This window comes from Podarcis liolepis (genome assembly GCF_965112155.1).
Source record: "Podarcis liolepis genome assembly, chromosome: 16".
NCBI lineage: Eukaryota > Metazoa > Chordata > Lepidosauria > Squamata > Lacertidae > Podarcis > Podarcis liolepis.
In genome coordinates, this window is record NC_139567.1 from 32,409,077 (window position 1) to 32,429,795 (window position 20,719).

General features: G+C 47.3%; 1 protein-coding gene across 5 annotated transcripts in view; it reads left to right on the plus strand.

The window, feature by feature from the left end:
* The window catches only part of CAMKK1 (calcium/calmodulin dependent protein kinase kinase 1), an 85,459-nt gene that overhangs the window by 35,146 nt on the left and 29,594 nt on the right, over positions 1-20,719 (plus strand). For all 5 annotated transcript variants that reach the window (XR_014519983.1, XR_014519984.1, XR_014519985.1 and 2 more), the window contains exons 3-9: positions 5,052-5,099; positions 9,624-9,677; positions 12,924-12,975; positions 13,241-13,374; positions 15,263-15,299; positions 16,285-16,306; positions 18,401-18,489. Coding sequence is in view for 2 of the 5 variants with exons in the window: in XM_083479316.1 (XP_083335442.1) it covers positions 5,052-5,099; positions 9,624-9,677; positions 12,924-12,975; positions 13,241-13,374; positions 15,263-15,299; positions 16,285-16,306; positions 18,401-18,489 (436 nt within the window). In the remaining 3 variants the exon portion in view is untranslated. The remainder of the gene's footprint in view (positions 1-5,051; positions 5,100-9,623; positions 9,678-12,923; positions 12,976-13,240; positions 13,375-15,262; positions 15,300-16,284; positions 16,307-18,400; positions 18,490-20,719) is intronic.

Genomic DNA, 20,719 nt, shown 5'->3' on the forward strand with positions numbered 1-20,719 from the left:
GCTCCACCTACTTTTGCTTCTTGCCCCACCCACCCCACATGACTCCTGGAAGGTTACCCAGACAGGAATGTGGCTCTCAGCAGGTGGACAAAGTGTTTACCCCACCCCACATCTGAACCTAAGATGCACCAGGCTGCAGGTCTCCCCCCAGCTCGACTCAGCAGCAGGAACTTATTTTTACACTCCAAGTTTTTTCTGCTTTGAAGTTGCCATGCTGTTGGCTCCGTGTGTACCTTTGGCGCCTGTCTTTGGGGAATTCTAGCAGCGGCTGGCTCATGATTATTTTATCAGCTGACGTGTGCCACATTTCCCAGCACGGCGCACACAAGAGTAGAATATGGGCAGAGTTTGAAATTTTAATGCGGGCAAACGGTGGGCAGGTGCCTGATTGTTGGCAACTGTGCTAGAAAAAGCAATAGATAGATAGATAGATAGATAGATAGATTAGCCAAAGTGGCCTTGCTTGTGCCCCAGAGTACCAGCAGAAGGTCTCACAACGCAGCATCAGCTTTTGAGGAGCGGAGCCCTCTCCGTGTGATGCGTAGACAGACATATTTGTACAGTGCTGCAGCTGGAAAGCATTTTTTAATATATATAAAGAAACGTACAAACAGTGGGGCCAAAAGGTCATGAAATCCGGTGGGATTTGTTGTAGTTCAGTTGCATTTCTACACGGAGTGCAAATACACACAAGATAAGAATAGATCGACCCATTCAAAATGACAGCTGCTGCAAAGAAAGCTGTCTGTCGGGCTGCGCTGTGCAAAGTTGACATCGGAAATGGGGAAGAAACCCAGCAGCCAGGAATAAGCTTTGCCAGGTCATCACTGTGTCCTCACTGCCTCCTGTGGGAGTGAGTTCCATAGGTTAACAATGCACTGTGAGAAGAAGGTCATCCTTTTATCTGTCTGGAATCTTTCAACATTCAATGGATGACCTGGAGTTCTAGTGTTACTGGAGCGGAATAAGAACCACGTTCTCCATGCTGTACATACTTTTTAAAAGTTCTATCATTTCACCACATCTTTTCTCCAAAAAACTCCCAAATTCTGCAGTCTTTCCTAGTAGGTGAGTCACTGCATTACTTTGGTCATTTTGATGGCTCTTTTCTGAACCTTTTCCAACCCCTTTTTGGGGCGAGGCGACCAGAACGGCACAAAGTATTCCAATCGCCTCCTCCCCTTCCACTGTCTTTCCTGTTTAGACACATTTTCGATAGGCAAGTTGTTCAGCGTGGCGTGGCATTTGCCCCACCCCAAGACGTCTTTCTCCCTGAGCCCCTTTCTGGTGACATTCAGATACATTGGAATACTTTCCGAAGCGACACCTTTCCCCTGGTGCAGGCTGCTTGGGGGTCATCCATCACTGTTAGAGGCAGCGTTATCCCTCACAGCGTGGTTGCGAGTCATTACGCAAGTTACAGCCCTGGAAAAAATGAAGATGAAATCAATCACAGCTGTTTTGTTGGCTTATTCCCATTGGTGAAGATTCATGATGGATTGGTGGCTGCCTGTTGTGCTGCGCAACTGAGGCTGCGCTCATGTCAACAGAGAAGGATTGCATCCTTAGACAGCAATGCATGCATTTTAAGACCTTAGGCTTGCAGCCCTCCTACCCTCTTGTATCAGGTGTCTGGCGCTTTCCCCCCAGCCACACAAAACCCAAGCCATTTCATCAGAGGCAGAGAAGAACAGAAGAAAGGTTTGCAGCATCCGGCCAGTCGCCTATCTAGCTCAGCATCGTGTCCTCACGGTGGCTACTCAGACACCTGTGGGAGACCAGCAACCAGGACCCGACTGTGGAGGCTAATAACTTTGTCCAATCCTCCTTTAAAGCCGTCCAAGTGGGAAGAGAGTCCCGCAATTTAACTCTGCCCAAATCTTTATATGCCCCAAATCTTCTAACATTCCGTTGGGTGTCCACAAGTTCTAATCTTAAATGATGAAGCAGAGGAAATGTCACAGAGCCGAGCCAGCAGTAAATCACACAGTTCGAAGTTGGAGTTGCAGTCATGCCTTGGTTTTCGAACATCTTAGTTCTCGAACGTTTTGGCTCCCGAACGCCGCATACCCGAAAGTGACTGTTCCATAGACTGGTGTTATGTGGTATCGGCGGCCGCTTCCAGTCACCAGTCTCGCTGCCGCATTCTGGATTAGTTATAGTTTCCAGGTAGCCCCATGTAGAGCACATTGCAGTAGTCCAAGCGGGCGATAACTAGAGCATGCACCACTCTGGCGAGACAGTCCGTGGGCAGATAGGGTCTCAGCCTGCGTACCAGATGGAGCTGGTAAACAGCTGCCCTGGACACAGAATTAACCTGTGCCTCCATGGACAGCTGTGAGTCCAAAATGACTCCCAGGCTGCGCACCTGGTCCTTCAGGGGCACAGTTACCCCATTCAGGACCAGGGAGTCCTTTACACCTGCCCGCCCCTTGTCCCCTAAAAACAGTACTTCTGTCTTGTCAGGATTCAACCTCAATCTGTTAGCCACCATCCATCCTCCAACCGCCTCCAGACACTCACACAGGATCCAGGGCTGAGTTGTTAGAAAAATGGTCTTCTGTATTTACTCCTTAGTTGCCATGGGAACCAGGCCTTCACACCCTTCTTGAGTGTTTTTGCTTGGCTGGAATATGACCTTCAGCCCTGATGATGCTTCTTGCTTATCTTGATGGAAGATAGAGAGGGCCGTGTGATTATAAAAACTAGGCCAGTGTAGAAAGGTAAAAGTCCCATTCACTGCTCCACTCACTTTTGAATCTGGCTCCGCCCACCATTAGAATGTGGCCCCTGGAAGGTAGCCTTGGACAGAAATATGGCCCTCAGACTGGAAAAGTTTCCCCACTCGTGTTTTAAGGGGAGGATTGAATATATTTTCAGTGGACCAAAAGCTGAACGGCCAGCTGTAACATGTTCTGTTTTATTCAGTTTACAAGCTGCTTGCTTAAGATAAAACTATACTCTAGGTGACACAGACAAAATTAAAACATTGCACATTGAATTGTGCAATAAAATTCAATAAAAAACATAAATCAGTTTAAAAAAAACCCTCCCTGGCAATAAAATCCAGCCATAAAATCCAGCATAGATAGATGCCGATTAAAGCTGCAGTTAAGAATCCAAGAAAACTCAGCTCAGCTGGAAAAACTAAAAAGAAGAAGAATCATTTATTTGTCATCGACCTGCGGAGATGAAATTAAAAGAGCAATGATGTTTTTAAAGATAGAGAGGTGTTAAAAGTCTTGGGAGCACAATAAAAGGCCTTTGGCTGGGAAGGAAATGAAAAGGGACTCTCTCAGGAAAGCATTTCACAGACCGGAAGTGAGGGGCGTTGCAGAAAGGCCCTCTTCATCTTAACAGCCTTCAGGATTTCATTGTGTGGGGCACTTGGAGAAAAAACAAACTTAAAACATCCCAGCAAAAAGGCCATAGGTAAAAGACCTGATAAAAAAGGGAATATTTTTGCCTGGCACCTAAAGCTATGTAACGATGGCACCAGGCGAGCTGCGCTGGGGAGAGCGTTCCACAAGCAAGGAGCCACCACTGAAAAGGCCCTGTTCTTGTGTTGCCACCCTCCAAACGTCCCATGGAGGGGGGCACACAAAGAAGGGCCTCAGGTGATGATCGCAGGGCCTGGGTCAGTTCATACAGAGAGATGAAGTTCTTGAGGAGTTGGAACCCTGAGCCACATAAACCTTTATGGGTCAGAACCAGCATTTTGAATTGGGCCTGGAAACCAATTGGTAGCCAGAGCAGTTGGGCCAGGACTGGTATTACACACTCAGAGGATTTTGCCCTGGTAAGCAACCTGACTGCCAAATTCTGCACCAGCTGCAGTTTACAAAAAAAGAAAAAGGAAACCATTACTTAAACATAGCATATTTCTACAAATAAACAAACTACCAATAAACCCCAACCATGGAGGCAGAGAATTTGTCCAATCCTCTTTTAAAGCCATCCAAGTTGGTGACCACCCCCTGTCTCCAGTGGGAGGGAGTTCCATAGTTTAGATACGCACCGTGTGGCAAACACGGCCCTAGTAAGTGTGTTTAGGGTTTCCGCCTTCATCAGTGAGTCCATTAATCAGTTAAAATGCACCTGATGAATAGACCCAGATTATTTTGCCTCACGTATCCTCCGCTAACAAATCCCAACCCAGACTTAGATGGCTTGGTGCGTTATGCTGACTACAGCGTCTGGCAGAGGGCAGACTTTTCGTACAAAAATTGGCCGGAGGCGGCAGAAAACCTTCAGAGCGAGCTGCCTTTGGAGCCCGATTGCGTTTGACAGCCTCTTTGCACGGCAGCGCCTCCTCCCTTTTGAAAGAGAAAGACTCGCTTCATGCATCTAGCTGAGGGAAGCGGACCTAGCCGCTCACTCAGATGTGTGACTGAGGAGAAGTGACAGGCAGAGGGAACCTGGCTTGCCTCTGAGGGTGTACTTTTCCTGTCTGCAGATCACAAATACTAAGGGGGTATTCTTCCTCATCGCCTCACAGTGAAGCTGGATTGCAGTGCTCAGATGCCATGATTAGCTCTCGCTGTTGTCGCTGAATTTGGGGCGAGGGAGGAATTCGGTTCAATTTGCATCAAAAGGCAAATATTACCTAATTCACAGTATCCAAAACAGCTCGCAAATTGAAACACAGCTGTCCCTTGACCTTTGAAAGTATCCAAATTTCTGAAACGCAGTTTCTCCATCCAAGGTAATTGTGTGCCAAAATGCATCTGTTGAGACGTGTATTAAAATGCATGTGTTGGCGAAAAGGACATACAGAAGTACATTGTATTATGGGAAACGTAACTTTCAGGGGAAATACACTCTGCAGAATCAGGGATACTGGGCAAAAGCGCATCCGGGAATGTTTGCATTAGAAATTCTCACAAAAATGCTGATGGATTTTCGTGATTACTTAAAAAAAAAAAGTTAGCTGATGTGGATGGGCGGAGAGCTAACTGGAAAAATGAGAAACTGACCAATTTGCCCATCTCAGCCTTCAAATGCAATCCTTTTGAACTAGCTACCCTAACTGAATCTCTATTTCTACCCAGGATTGTGTGCAGCTGAACCAATATAAGTTGAAAAGTGAAATAGGCAAGGTATGTGACCACAACTCTTCCTCAACTACTTCATCAGAAGTAGATTTTTGGGGTTCTATGCAATTTTGTATACATTTATTAAAAAACCTGTTGATTGTTATGTATATTTTGGTAATTTTATTATGCCTACTGTTTTTAAATATCTGTTTTTAATCGCTGCTTCTAATGACCATTTTATACTATTTTATGCTCCAAGTTCCTTCCGTGCTATCTTGGAACTGTAGGTAGTAGAATGCAAAATCCTGATGGCGACTCCTTTCATCCTTACTTCCAACTGAAGATATATGAGCAATTATACTTCCAAGTCCTCTTAGTGTTATCAGTTCATACGTAAATAATAAAGGATGGTTTCCATCGTAAACCTTTTGCAAAATAGAGCTTCCCTCCTTTCCCCCCCTTTTTTACACACACAGTTCCATTTGATGTTATATTCCATATTTATAATCCAATTTCTTCCATCCTCGCTTGTACAAATATAAGTTGAACTAGCATTCAGAGGAGGGTTGCTGAATCATAAATGTAGAGAAGAAAACTTTAAATAAAGAAACCGTAGGCTCCCCTCCCCCCACCGTCTTTTGCACCGAATGAAGTCTTATCTCAAGTTCAAACCATAATGTCCTTGCAGTTGTTTTCCCCCACATTTAGTGATCTCATCTCTTCTAGCACCTGTAAAAGGTAAAGGTAAAGGTACCCCTGCCCGTGCGGGCCAGTCTTGACAGACTCTAGGGTTGTGCGCTCAACTCACTCTATAGGCCGGGAGCCAGCGCTGTCCGCAGACACTTCCGGGTCACGTGGCCAGCGTGACGAAGCTGCTCTGGCGAGCCAGAGCCGCACACGGAAACGCCGTTTGCCGAACTGCTAGGTTGGCAGGCACTAGGACCGAGCAACGGGAGCGCACCCCGCCGCGGGGATTCGAACCGCCGACCATGCGATCGGCAAGTCCTCGGCGCTGAGATTTTACCCACAGCACCACCCGCGTCCTCAGCACGCACCTGTAATTTAGTCCAATTAAGCTCTAATTAACAGGAGAACCTCTGCTTCTTAATGGCAGCGTTGGAGGGTTTTCGGCAGGTGAAGTGCTTTTGCACTCAGCGCCTCCTTGCCCCCCGCATTCCATGCTGGAGCGAGACCCAGGTTCGAGACAAACTGCTAGTGAAGTGAAGCCTGCCCCCCCCCCGGTGCCTGGGGGGAATTTGCAAGGATAATTACCCTCAATCATCCTTGTTTTTCCTTCGCCAATGCTCTCCTGATGTCGTGAGGGCTGCCTCCATTAAGGCAGAGTGGAACCGGAAGCCAACATGGCATTTGATTGTGAGTTTTTGAGCCGCTGCTGATGTCTTGGAGCCCTGCCGTAATGCCGGCTCACTCTTAACAAATCTGATGGGGCTTGATGTGCCGAACAAGTGAGGTTGCAGGAATAAGGGGAAGGTGCTGTTGTTGACTGCACTGATCCAAGCCTCTTCCCGCTACAGGCAGCAGGTAAGCGGAGGAACGGTTGGTGTTCTTCTCCTGCCTGCCTTCGGGAATCCTGTGCCAGCCTCCTGCTACAGAGATAATGACTCTGTATATCGAAATTTGCACATGGCAGAGTTCCCAGCACTGCAGCACCTGGGCTCCGCGTGACGAGAATCAGAGATGTCCCCTTCCTCTGCCCTTCATGGAAAAGAGCCTAAAGTCTGCGCTCCAACACATAAGTGTCCCTGGGAGGCAGCCCAACAGATAAGCATGTTTTGCAAGAACATGAGAACAGCCAGCCCTCATGCTGTCTTCCCAAAACTGGTGCTGGGCTTTTGGAAGGAGGCGCAAGGCCCTGGCAGGGTCCTAGGGCCTTCCCACCTCCTTCCCAAAGATGGGAAAGTGCTCGCTAGGCTTTGGCAAGGAGTGTGGAGGACTCTAGGACCCTTTTGGAACCCACACACCTCTTTCCCAAAGCCCAGCACCTCCTTACCTGACCTTGGGAAGTCAGGGGGTGGGAAGTCATGAAATGTTGCTGGAAAAAGGCATGTAGCCCTCAGGCCCCCCATGTTAGACCACGCTGGCCTGACGATTGAATTTTGGAAGTCTGTGGGAGGTGGCCTCGGGGTGGGGAAGAGGGAATTGGCTAGATAAAAAATAACCCATCTCCCCATTCCACTGACAGAAGTTCTCTGTCTGATCAAAGAGCTTTCCATCCTCATGAATCTCTTTAAACCAATGAAAAGGTTTGCGTAGGTAGATCATCTGCCTTTGAACTCAGTTTAGCTCCTTCCATTTAAGTACCTTTATTTACATTTTTTGGGCATATCAAGAGAGGGGGGAAAAGAAACTAAAATCTTCCAGGCATTTGTAGACGGGTCATCACAGGAGCCCTGCCGGATCAGAGCAAAGGACCGCTTGGTCTGTCATCCTGTTCGTGACTGCTGTCACCATCTGCAGTGATCATGGAGCCCAAGAAAGTAAAATCTCTCACTGCCTCCATTTCTTCACCTCCTGGCAAATAGAAGGGGAAGAAATGGAGGCAGTGAGAGATTTTACTTTCTTGGGCTCCATGATCACCGCAGATGGTGACAGCAGTCAGGAAATTAAAAGACGCTGCTTCTTGGGAGGAAAGCAATGAAAAACCTAGACAGCATCTTAAAAAGCGGAGACATCACCTTGCTGACAAAGGTCCGTATAGTAAAAGCTATGGTTTTCACAGTAGTGATGTATGGAAGTGAGAGCTGGACCATAAAGAAGGCTGATCACCGAAGAATTGATGCTTTTGAATTCTGGTGCTAGAGGAGACTCTTGAGAGTCCCATGGACTGCAAGAAGATCAAACCTCTCCATTCTTAAGGAAATCAGCCCTGAGTGCTCACTGGGAGGACAGATCGTGAAGCTGAGGCTCCAGTACTTTGGCCACCTCATGAGAAGAGAAGACTCCCTGGAAAAGACCCTGATGCTGGGAAAGATGGAGGGCACAAGGAGAAGGGGACGACAGAGGACGAGATGGCTGGACAGTGTTCTCGAAGCTACCAGCTTGAGTTTGACCAAACTGCGGGAGGCAGTGGAAGACAGGCGTGCCTGGCGTGCTCTGGTCCATGGGGTCACGAAGAGTCGGACACGACTAAACGACTAAACAACAACAATTTACTTTTTTTTGGCATGTCAATAAAGAAGTTGCTTTTTTTATAAAAAAAAGAAACTAAAATCTTCTGGGCATTTGTAGCTGGGGCATCACAGGAGCCCTGCCAGATCAGAACAAAGGACCGCTTGGTCCAACATCCTGTTTCCAACAGGAAGTGGTCAGATGGCAGGACAGAAGCAGGGAAAGGGGCATCGCTCAGTGGCAGGACACCTGCTTCGCATTCAGAAGGCCCCGGGTTTGTTCTGCAGCATCTCCAGGTAGGGCTGAGAGAGGCACCTGAGCCTGAAACCATGGAGAGCTGCTGCCGGTCAGTGTATGCAGTGCTGAGCTAGGAGGAGGACCAGTTTATAAGGCAGACTTGGGTTGGGGAACAGTATCCGGCCAGCGGGCCACATCCTTACTCCCCAACCCCGATGACAGGTGGGCAAGACCGCGCACCTGTCAGCAACCTGATGTCACAATGATGTCAGGTGACTGAAACCTGTCAAAGTCCAAGGGAAGTAACTGACAACTGCCAATCAGCAGTTACAGCAGCCACCTTTGAAGATGTGCTTTGGGTGCCTTTCAGCACTGGGAGTCGCACTTTCAAAGGGAGTCTCTGTAGCCGCCGACCAGCTGATTAATGTTTAGTGGAAGCCCTTTTGAAGTACTCAAAACGAAGCATATTTCCCCCTGCAGAGAAGGAGGTTTGTATTCAGAGCATTTAGAAAGGCAGCTTTTCTTTCTTTTTTTCATTTCCAAGTAAGCAGCATTTTTAGTGCAAACTCTTTCCACCAGAACAAAAATATGCTCCATTTTTTCAAGGCGGCATTTTTCTTGTTTTGTTTTCCCCCCGCTTCTGAGAAAGCAGCTTGGATTTAAAGCACTGCAGGAAGCGTTTGAATCCAAACTGCATCCTCCAAGCCTTTGTTCATACTTCCAGAACTTACACGTGGACCCTCTGTGCTTCAAAACCCCACTCTTAATTTCTGGGATGCAGCTCGCCCAATGAAAAGCATGCAAAGCAACATGAGAAAATTGTGTTTTGGGGAAACAGCTTACAGAAAATAGATATGTTAGGCAAAAAGGTGTAAAGAACTGTGTATTAATACACGAAAGGTACATACAAATCTGCAAGAGGTTGCAAGAGCTCTCACGTCGTCCTCCCATTGATCAAAGAAAGACACATTTTTGTCCTTCCAGTGTATCAATATTAATCTTTTTGCAGATGTCCAGGCCCAGAGAATCCATTTACGTTGACCATTTGTCAAGCCCCATATATTAGGTATAAGAGGATGTTCTGGAATTTTCTACTCTTCCCTCACAATAGTTTTCATACATCCTAGTATTTCTTTCCAAAAAATTTGCTAACGTCGAACATACGTTTCAACAAGCCATTCTCTAGTCTGAACTGACATTGTCTGTGCATTTATTTCTTAGGGCTCCTATGGCGTCGTGAAGCTGGCCTACAACGAAAGTGACGACCAATATTATGTAAGTTCCTACCCTGCTCCCTTCCGTTCCCTATGCAAGTGGCTGGATATTCCCTCCAATCAATTTTGACCTCTCAGGGGAGCCTAATTTCACTCATCCCTTGTTTGTTTGTTTGTTGCATTTATACCTCACCTTTTCCTCCAAGGAGCTCAAGTTGGCCTACATGGCTCTCCGCCTTCTCATTTACCCCCCCCTCCCCACAACAACCCTGCAAAGTAGTCAAAATAAAAAAATTCCTTCCAGTAGCACCTTAAAGACCAACTAAGTTGGTTCTTGGTATGAGCTTTCGTGTGCATGCACACTTCTTCAGATACACATGCACACGGAAGCTCATACCAAGAACTAACTTAGTTGGTCTTTAAGGTGCTACTGGAAGGATTTTTTTTTTATTTTGACTATGGCAGACCAACACGGCTACCTATCTGTACCTGCGAAGTAGGTTAGGCCAAGAGGCAGTGACTGGCCCACAATCAGTGAGCTTCATTTTTGGGTGAGGGATTTGAACTCAGGTCTCTCCCAAGTCTTAGTCCAACACTCTAACTACTGCACTGCCATAGGCTCTTGCCTGTCTGTGTTTGGTTGAGTTCACTTGCCTTGAGAACGGACTCTCCGTTCTACCACAAAAAACCCCATTTTGTCCAGGAACAGAGCCTCTTGGGTGGGCTTCATCCTACAGACAGAGGAGGCCAGCTCAGATTGCAGGAATTCTCCCCAATAATTCTGGGAGCTGGAGTCTGTTAAGGGTGCTGAGGGTTTGTAAGGCGATCCCTATTCCCGCCCCCTCGCCCTCTGAGTTGCAGTTGGAGGCAGCAATGCTTCTGAATACCCATTGCTGAAAGCCACAAGATGGGAGAGGCGCTCTTGTGCCCGAATCCTGCTTGCTGGTTTCCCACAGGCTCACCACTGTGAGAGCAGGAGGCTGGACTAGATGGGCCCTGGGCCTGATCCAGCAGGCTCTTCTTATGTTCTTTAATCCCAGAGTACAGTGGTACCTCAGGTTACAGACGCTTCAGGTTGCAGACGCTTCAGGTTACAGACTCCGCTAACCCGGAAGTAGTACCTCGGGTTAAGAACTTTGCTTCAGGATGAGAACAGAAATCGCTCAGCAGCAGCGGGAGGGCCCCATTAGCTAAAGTGGTGCTTCAGGTTAAAAACAGTTTCAGGTTAAGAACGGACCTCCCGAACGAATTAAGTTCTTAACCCGAGGTACCACTGTAGTGCAACAACCAATCCCTCTTCCCAGGGAACTCTGGGAATTGTAGTTTTGGGAGGGGAATAAGGGCCTCTTAACAACTCAGCACCCTTAACCGACTCCAGCTCCCAGAATTCTTTGGGGGAAGCCATGACTGTTTAGAGGGGGTATCACTCGGGATGACATGAATATGGCCTAAGTTGAAAAAAGGAAGTTGGAAGGAACCTGCACAGACCGTGGACAGCACCACTCCTCATTCAGACATTTTGGAAGATGTTTCTGTTGGCTGGCTCACCAAGTAAACTTCCTCATTCACAGAGCCATCCAGATTTCCTGAGGCCACTGAGGAAGAAAGCAAAAGAAAATGGCACCTGGGAGGGAGGGGGGAACCCATAAGAGAAACTGCTCCAAATTGCATAATGAGCTAATGGCCGGTTAGCTCCCCAGCACGCTACTTGATTGACAGGCGGCTTTTCATACCGAAAGAGATTGCATGTTCCATGTATCTCCGCTTTGCAGAACAACGTTCACACCGATAGCGCTTTGACGAGAGCTGTCAAGTGGGCAATGGAAATATTTCACGCAAGTGCAATGCACCACCAATTACCTGGGACCCTTTTAAAATTCTGACAATTGGAAACAATTCAGATTCTCTCTTTCTGTCTCACTCACACAAACACACACACAAGCAATATGCTGAATTTTTTCACCGTCGCCTACCCATGTCCTTTCCCCCCCTTCAAGGTGCTTACAGCAGAGAGGAGGGAGCGTTGCTCTGGTGCCTTCTGCTTTTTGATCTTACCTTTAAAGCATATGTCCAGATTTTAAGGCTGAGATTACCGTGGTGACAGCGTCAGGCTACTAGGACCTGGAAAAGACCAGGGTTCAAATCCCTGCTTTGGGTGACCTTGGGGGACTGTTCACAGACTTTCTTGGCCTAACGCACTACACAGGTTTGTTGTGAGGATAGGATGGGGAGGAAGAGGACCACGTACCCCACCTTTGAGCTCCCTGAAGGAAAAGTGGGGTCTGAATGAAGTACTGTATTTTTCACTCTATAGGATGCACTTTTCCCCCTCCAAAAATTAAGGGGAAATGTGTGTGCGTCCTATGGAGCGAATGCAGGCTTCTTGGCTTCAGCGATATCAACGTGAAGCCTCCGGAGCACAGAGGGAGCGCTCCCTTCGTGCTCCAGAGGCTTTGTGTTGCTTTAGCTGAAGCCTGGAGAGCGAGAGGGGTCAGTGCGCACCGACCACTCTCACTCTCCAGGCTTCAGGGATAGCTGCCTGGAAGTCCCGCTGTGCTCCAGAGGCTTTGGGTTCCTTTTGCTGAAGCCGGGATAGCAAGACTCTCCTGGCTTCAGCAGAGAGGGAGAGCTGTGCAGCGCCCCTTCAGCCAAGTGGGAGGAGAAATGGAAGGGGCTCCGTTTCTCCTGCCGCTTCGCTGAAGGGGCGCTGAGCAGAGAGGGGGAGAATTTTTTTCTTGTTCTCCCCCTCTAAAACAAGGTGCATCCTATCGTCGGGTGTGTTCTATAGAGCGAAAAATACGGTAAATAAATAAATTGGAATTGCATATATTAGGCAAGATTGCTTGCAAAAGAAGTATGTTAAGAGGAGCATGCATGAATGTGTGTTCTAATGTTCATATGGATAGCTCAGTTGGTAAGAGCACGAGACTTTTAATCTCAGGGTTGTGGGTTCAAGCTCCACCTTGGGCAAAAAAGCTCCTGAATTGCAGCGGGTTGGAGTAGATGACCCTCGTGGTCTCTTCCAGCTCTACAGTTCTGTGATTCTATAGCTTCGTTGTTTTTCAAATGTAAACTGAGTGGAGGGAGAAGAGAAATCGAGAGACCACAACTGGCAGATTTGTCGCTCCTTCCTCTTTTGTGGTTTACCCTCCTATAGTCCCCAGGAAGCTGACCACAATTAAAACACAGTATTGAAAAACAGTTTAAAACAAACTAAGAAATAGAATGGGTCCTACTTACTGCTCCAAATTGCTACTTACTTGACTTTAATACACGTTTCCTCCCCACCCCTTCTGTTTCACTACAGGCCATGAAAGTCCTCTCCAAAAAGAAGCTGTTGAAACAGTATGGATTTCCACGTAAGTATCTGTGCCTTTTTATGGCTTGGGGAGCTTATCTGAAGGTAGGGCAGGCACACACTTCCATCTAGGCAAACAAGGGGCACTCTGGGAGTTCAAGGACACAGTCCAGCCAGGCAAAAACTCTCAAGGAAGGTGCAAAACTGGGCCAATATGGGCCGATACTTAGTTTGGGAGGACAACAACTTTATGAGCATACAAGGAGACAAGGAAAACTACTCCTAACTAAAGTGTGAACTGGTGTGTCTTGTTCCTTTGGGTAAAGGTCGACCTCCGCCTCGAGGATCGAAAGCTGCTGCCGGGGGACAGGCAAAGCCCATGGCCCCCCTTGAGCGGATCTATCAGGAAATAGCCATCTTAAAGAAACTGGACCATATCAACGTTGTCAAGCTGATTGAGGTTTGTTTGTTTCTGTTGTGTGTCTGACCCTGAAGGTAAAGGGACCCCTGACCGTTAGGTCCAGTCGCCGACGACTCTGGGGTTGCGGCACTCATCTCACTTTATTGGCCGAGGGAGCCGGCATTCGTGCGCAGACAGTTTTTCCGGGTCATGTGGAGAGCATGACTAAGCCGTTTCTGGCGAACCAGAGCAGCGCATGGAAACACCGTTTACCTTCCCACCGGAGTGGTACCTATTTATCTACTTGCACTTTGATGTGCTTTCGAACTGCTAGGTTGGCAGGAGCTGGGACAGAGCAACAGGAGCGCACCCCGTCGCGGGGATTCAAACCGCCAACCTTCCGATCGGCAAGCCCTAGGCTCAGTGGTTTAGACCACAGCACCACCCGCATCCCTGACCCTGAAGCATCCCTGCAAATGGTGCGTGCAGGATCATGTAACAGGGGCCGTATGTGTCCTCTCGGGCAGGCTTTTACTTGTAAGGAAGCTAAAGAACATAAAGAAGAAAATAGTTTCAAAACTCAACTCCCTTTTGTTAAAACTGTCTCAGAGATCAGATTCATTTTACATCCTATTGCTGCTTCCAGATCAAAATGCACCTTTCTCTCTCTTGAATGTGGCGAAGTTCTGAGGAAAGCTCTCCAGGAAACAACCCCAGACATTTTGCGATTTCCCCCTCTTTGGGAAGGACTGCAACGTTTATAATGTTGTTCCCCAGTCCCACAGACAAACAAGAGTTAAAAACCCATCTTTTCTGTATAGTCTTGCTAGTCTCCGCACGCCATTGCAACTAATGCCACACTCACACCATAGATTTAAAGCACTAAGGTAAGTTCAGCAGTCACGGCTTCCCCCAAAGAGTTCTGGGAGTTGTGGTTTGTTAAGGGTGCTGTTAACTGTAAGATGGCCTCTGTTCCTCTCACAGAACTAGAATTCCCAGGGTGGTTTAACAATCAACCCTCCTTCTTAGGGAATTGTAGCTCTGGGAGGTGGGATAAGGTAAAGGTAAAGGGACCCCTGACCATTAGGTCCAGTCGCGGATGACTCAGGGGTTGTGGTGCTCATCTCGCTTTACTGGCCAAGGGAGCCAGCGTACAGCTTCCGGGTCATGTGGCCAGCATGACTAAGCCACTTCTGGCGAACCAGAGCAGCGCATGGAAATGCCGTTTACCTTCCCGCTGGAGCGGTACCTATTTATCTACTTGCACTTTGACATGCTTTTGAACTGCTAGGTTGGCAGGAGCAGGGACCGAGCAACAGGAGCTCACCCCATCGCGGGGATTCGAACCACCAACCTTCTGATCGGCAAGCCCTAGGCTCCGTGGTTTAACCCACAGCGCCACCCACGCCCTTCACAAATGACAGATCCCAGAATTCTTTGGGGGAAGCCATGACTGTTTTAAATGGCATCGTAGTGCTTTAAATCTATGGTGTGAATGTGGCCTCTTTATGTTCTTGCACTCTAAGGTCTATATCCGTCTAAATTCTACTGGGAGTAAACCCACTGAAATTAATGACGCTTACTTGGTCATGTCCATTAATTTCAGTGGGTCTGCTCATGAGTAAAACCAACGGTGGAGACACCCCAAAATGTTTGCCTCCATTGTCCCTTGTGTCAGGTTTGAGATGGCAACACCCACAGGGCAGAAACTTGCCCCTTCCTACTCTCCTGTAGCACTATCCCTCAGCCCTCTTTTACCAACAATCTCAGCACCTTCATTCAGATTACAGTTCCCAGGCTTCTTGCGAGGGGATCCAGGACAGGATAAAACAGATCCATGTTTTGTGCTGTAGAATGATATCCTCATCTTTCTGTCATTCGTAAGCTCCTTCCCTCGGCCTGTGATCTGAGGAGGCCCAAAGGTTTGAATAAATCTCTTTCCTTCCAGGTACTAGATGACCCCGCAGAAGACAACCTGTACATGGGTAGGTATTTCCATCTTTTAGGAAAACGTAGTTGATCGGCACTGGTTATTTGCGGGCAAACCGTTGTGTGTGGGGGGGAAATACAGATGAGCTGTGTGATCAAGTGGGGCAAATGAGTTTCAAGCGGAGCAGCTGCAAGTGGGACCTGCAACAAAATGCCGCAGCGTGCGGTTACCCCTGTTTAGTGTTTCAGCCAGCCACCCATGACTCCCTTCAGGTTGCTCCATTCCGTTCCTCTCCTCGCATTTTCTGATCCCTCCCACAACAGATAATCAGCATGCTTTGTGCTTCATTTTCATTCTTCTGGTGGGTTTTATTGGTTTCTTGAAGAGGGGGGTTTAACTTCTTGAGAGGTTGCCGTGTCCCCAGCCCAAGAGCAAGCTGAAGGTCCACCTGTCAGAAATTACCGTATTTTTTGCACCATAACACTCCCTTTTTTTCTCCTAGAAAGTAAGGGGAAATGTCTGTGCGTGTTATGGAGGGAATGCCTACGGGTGGCATGCCTACGGATTTTCCTCCTCTAAAAACTACGTGCGTGTTATGGTCGTGTGCGTGTTATAGAGCGAAAAATACGGTATTTAGCTGTGATTCCTGCCTTGTAGAGGGTTGGATTGGATGTTCCTTGAGGTCACGCCCACTTTGTGATTCTCTTGGAGCAGTTTATAGAAGTGGGACCTGCACAGAATATTATTTCATAGAGCTCTCCGGTTCAGGGTCCGACTCAGCTACCCACGTCCATTTCCAGGATACTCCATTCCAGTCCCCCATGCCCATAACAGCTGGCCGGTGTTCCATGCCCACTGAGCATGCACCTGTATGGAGAACAGGTGGCGTAAATTCAGCCACAGCACAATCCATTGAATTCTTATAGGACATCGTTCAACATAAGCGTGTGTATAACCTTGCAGCCTCAGTAAGTTAAAAGGCAGGTGGTTAATCAAGCTCATCCTTTATTTTTATTTTTTCCCTTTTCCATCTCTTCCAGTGTTTGACCTCCTGCGGAAGGGGTAAGTAAGTAGCTTGAACCTGACTGCTAGATAACGGCCAAAGGCCTGTCCAAAAGATGTTTTAAGTTGGATGTTTCCTCAGGCTCCAACCAACCTGATGCCTTCCAGATGTTTTGGACTACAACTCCCATCAGCACCATCATCAGAAGTGCTGGCTGGGTCTGATGGGAGTTGTATTCCAAAGCTTCTTGGGAGGGTTTCCAGGTTGGCCAAGACTTATTTCAAGTGCTTAAGCAGTCAACAAAGTAATAGCAGTGGCTGAGTCAGCCATAGATCTCCCGTTCCTCATAAAAATGTTAATCATCGCCTGAATTCCTTCCTTGAAAATGTAAAGCGTGAAGAACAAGTGTTGGCACGTTAGCGGACAAGGATTTATTTATTTTTTTGATTATTTAATGGGTTGCATCCATTAGTCATTCTCCGAGTCGGCCTATTGAAATGAATGGGCCTGTATGAATCATATCTACTTTGAGGCTTTTTCTACAATCGAGGTATATACAGTGGTGCCCTGCAAGACGAATGCCTCGCAAGACGGAAAACTCGCTAGACGAAAGAGTTTTCCGTTTTGGAGGTGCTTCGCAAAACGAATCTCCTATGGGCTTGCTTCGCAAGACGAAAATGTCTTGCGAGTTCCTGTGGTTTTTTTCCTTTCCCCCCCTTTTCCTAAGCCGCTAAGCCGCTTATCAGCTGATCCAATAAGCCAATAAGCCGCTAATAGCGCTAATCCGCTAATCCGTCAATGGGCTTGCTTCGCAAGAAGAAAAAACCGCTAGATGACGAGAATCACAGAACGGATTCTTTTCGTCTTGCGAGGCACCACTGTACATTTTATGAAATAAATTAAATAAATACATCTAAATGGGGTGGTATTCAACTAAGCTTTACTCGGGAGTATACCTATTGAAATTAAGAGGCCTTACTTCTTCATTAATTTCAGTCAGTATGCTCCAAGTCAAACTTAGCTGAATACCATCCGGTAGGTCTATTCTTGAGTATAAAAATTTTAGTGGCAAGGTTGCTCAATGTGGCAAGACAATCTGAGGATGTAACACCAATCTTGGCCCAACTGCACTGGCTACCAGTTAGTTTCCAGATTCAGATCTAGTTAGTTTCTCAATTCCAAGTGCTGCTATAAGGACCACCTCTCCCCATATGAACCAACCTGGACTCTGTGATCATAAACTGTGGCTCTTCTTTGTGTGCCCCTTTCATGAGATGCCTGGGGGGTGGGCGACACAAGAAGTGGCCTTTTCAGAGGTGGCTCCCCATTTGTGGACTGCTCTCCCCAGGGAGGCTCACCTGGTGCCATCATAACATAGCTTCAGACGCCAGACAAAAAACATTCCTTCTTCATTGGGTCTTTGGTTTCTAACCGTATATGGCCTTTTTGCATGGGCGGGATAATAATAATAATAATTTAATTTTACCATGCCCATCTGGCTGTCTGGGTGGCTCCCAACAGAATATTCAAAACACGATAAAACATCAAACATTAAAAACTTCCCTAAAGAGCCTTCAGATGTCTTCTAAAAGTTAGGTAATGGGTTTATTTCCTTGACATCTGATGGGAGGGCATTCTACAGCTCAGGCGCCACCACCGAGAAGGCCCTCTGCCTGGTTCCCTGTAACCTCACCTCACAGGGAGGGAACCGCCAGAAGGCCCTCGGAGCTGGATCCGGGCTGAACGATGGGGATGGAGACACTCCTTTAGGTAGCGTAGGTTTAAAGAATAAAATGAAATAAAATGCTGGTTTTAATGTACTTAGGTGTTTGCTTTTTGCTTAAGAAATTGTAACATGCTTTGAGTTGCAAAAAAAGCGACTAATAAATTTAATTAATGGTAGCAGTAGTAATAATAATAAGACTGAGACTGGGTAGGTTTTATAAGTATGTGGATTTTATCAGTATTTTATAACACTTAGAGAGGGTTTTTCTAAAAGTTGAGCAGTGTATAAATGTAATAGGATTTCCATGGAGAATAGAGGGAGTCAGGTTTGATTGCAGCTCCACAATGAACATGTCCTTCCCAGATTGGTCTTATGTGATGATATGAAAAGGCCTTTCTTGGCTCTCCTTTTTTTACCCCATTTTTAGGCCTGTCATGGAAGTGCCGTGTGACACCCCCTTCACCGAGGAACAGGCCCGACTCTACTTAAGGGACATCGTCTTGGGCATTGAATACTGTGAGTATCAAAACGACACGTTTCCATGCCATTCGGGTGGCCGGGCACCCAAAAACAAATTGGGGTAGGCTGCATTCTGCAGCCTCCAGAAGCATATTTGGAGCTGGCCTAGGACCTGCTTTCTAGATTGTTCCCGGCCCTTCTGGAAATATGTGAGAGGTTGGCACAGCATAGGCCTGGTGGTTTCCAGCTATGTTACATCCACCTTCCGTATCTGAAGGCCCCTGGAACATAGGCGCCTGCCGACTCAGACCTTTGATCCATCAACTCAGTGTTGCCTACACTGACCGGCAGTGGTTCTCCGGGGTTTCAGACAATAAATGTTCCCAGACCTACAATGCCTTGAAGGTATTTGAAGGTGACTATCAAATCACCTCTCAGATAAAGCTCTTAGAAGGTGCACTCCTGGTTGCCTATCAGCTGAAGGTACATCTTCAGAGTTGGGTTCTGTAACTGCAGATTGGCATGTGCAGTGGTACCTCAGGTTACATACGCTTCAGGTTACAGACTCCACTAACCCAGAAATATTACCTCGGGTTAAGAACTTTGTTTCAGGATGAGAACAGAAATTGTGCAGCGGCAGCGCAATGGCAACAGGAGGCCCCATTAGCTGGGGTGGTGCTTCAGGTTAAGAACAGTTTCAGGTTAAGAACGGACCTCCGGAACGAATTAAGTACTTAACGCGAGGTACCACTGTACAGTGACCTCTTTTGAACTTTGACAGGTGTCCGTTATGACATTTGTTTTAATGACAGGTGGGTGGTTCTGCCCGCCTGTCAAGGTTGGCCCATGGAGATGGAGGAGGAAATAAGGTTCTGATCCACCAGCGAGATCCAGTTCCTCAACCTTAATCTGCTTTATATTGGAGTCAGGCCATTTGCCTATCTAGCTCAATATTTCTTACACTGACTGGAAACAGCTCTTAAGGGTTCCTGTGCAAAAGAGCCTCTAAAACAAAAATGCAACTGTGTGTGTGTGTGTGTTTTAAGGCTTATAAAAAGAACTTAAATTCTGTTGCAACACAGGGTTGTGCCCAGTATTATTCCTTCTCAAAGTAGACCCATTAACAGTAATGGACTAACTTGGGCTCATTAATTCCGGTGAGTCTACTCAGAGCAGTTGGATATGATCCTTAGGGTCCCCACCTGTTAGGTTAAGGTTACCAGATGTCCCTGTTTCCCGGGGACAGTCCCCAGATTTACAAATCAGTCCCCTGACAAAATCCACTGAATTCGACTGAAGTTGAAAAGTGTCCCCGGATTCATTGGGGGGGAAATCTGGTCACCTTATGTTAGGTACCTTCCAAAAGCCAGGCTGACCTTGCCAGAACTCTCCCCAAAGCTACAGAAAAGGCGTAATGTGTGAATGATTACTCTCCTTTGTCTAGACTCCCTCATTCCTTTTAAAAAAATAAAAATACCCCCCCCACACCCTTTGCAAGGCTCAAGCTGTTCTTGTTACAGTGAGGAGTACAGGGTGGAGGGGAAGAATCAATTTCTCCACCCGCTCCCCCCCCCCCCTGCTCACTGCTTCCTTCCTACAAATCGTAACACCTTTATTGATTGCGTCCAGGAAAGCCCATGGCGGTTAATGTGGAGACGGGCAGCTCAGCAGCCTCAAGGGAGGTGTTTTAATCTGCGGTTGAACAAGCAAGTTTAGGAAGAAGAAAGGGCGGTGTGTTTGTGTGTGTGTGTGTGTGTGTGGACTGTTGATGAAACCACAGGGAGGTTGCAAGCACCGCAGTCACTCACTTTCGCCTCGATTCGCAAGCTCAGTCCTGCTGCGGTGCTCCCAAACTCCAACAGTGGCAGACAATGTCAGCAGCGCCCTGTGTGCTGCCTAATTTTGGCACACACAGACCCCCTCCTCTCACCTTCCATTGTTCGTGCTCCCCTATGTCCACCTCTGACTCCATGCCAACCTCGGTGTTAAAGGGAAGCACCCAGCTATAAACACCCCCTGGGTTCCTGAGGGCTCCGCCATCGACCCCCGTCTGGTTTACCTGACATAGGGGCTCTGCCTAAGTCAGATATGTCAATTTTCCTTTCTTTCTGTCAGTATAGGGCAGCTTCCTACACTCTAAAGCAGCCCTCTATTCAGAATAATCAGGACTAGAGCCTTGCTTTACTTGAAGTAAGAGACCATAGTTCATTGGCAGGGCATCTGCTTTGCATGCTGAAGATAATAATAATAATAATAATAATAATAATAATAATAATAATAATAATAC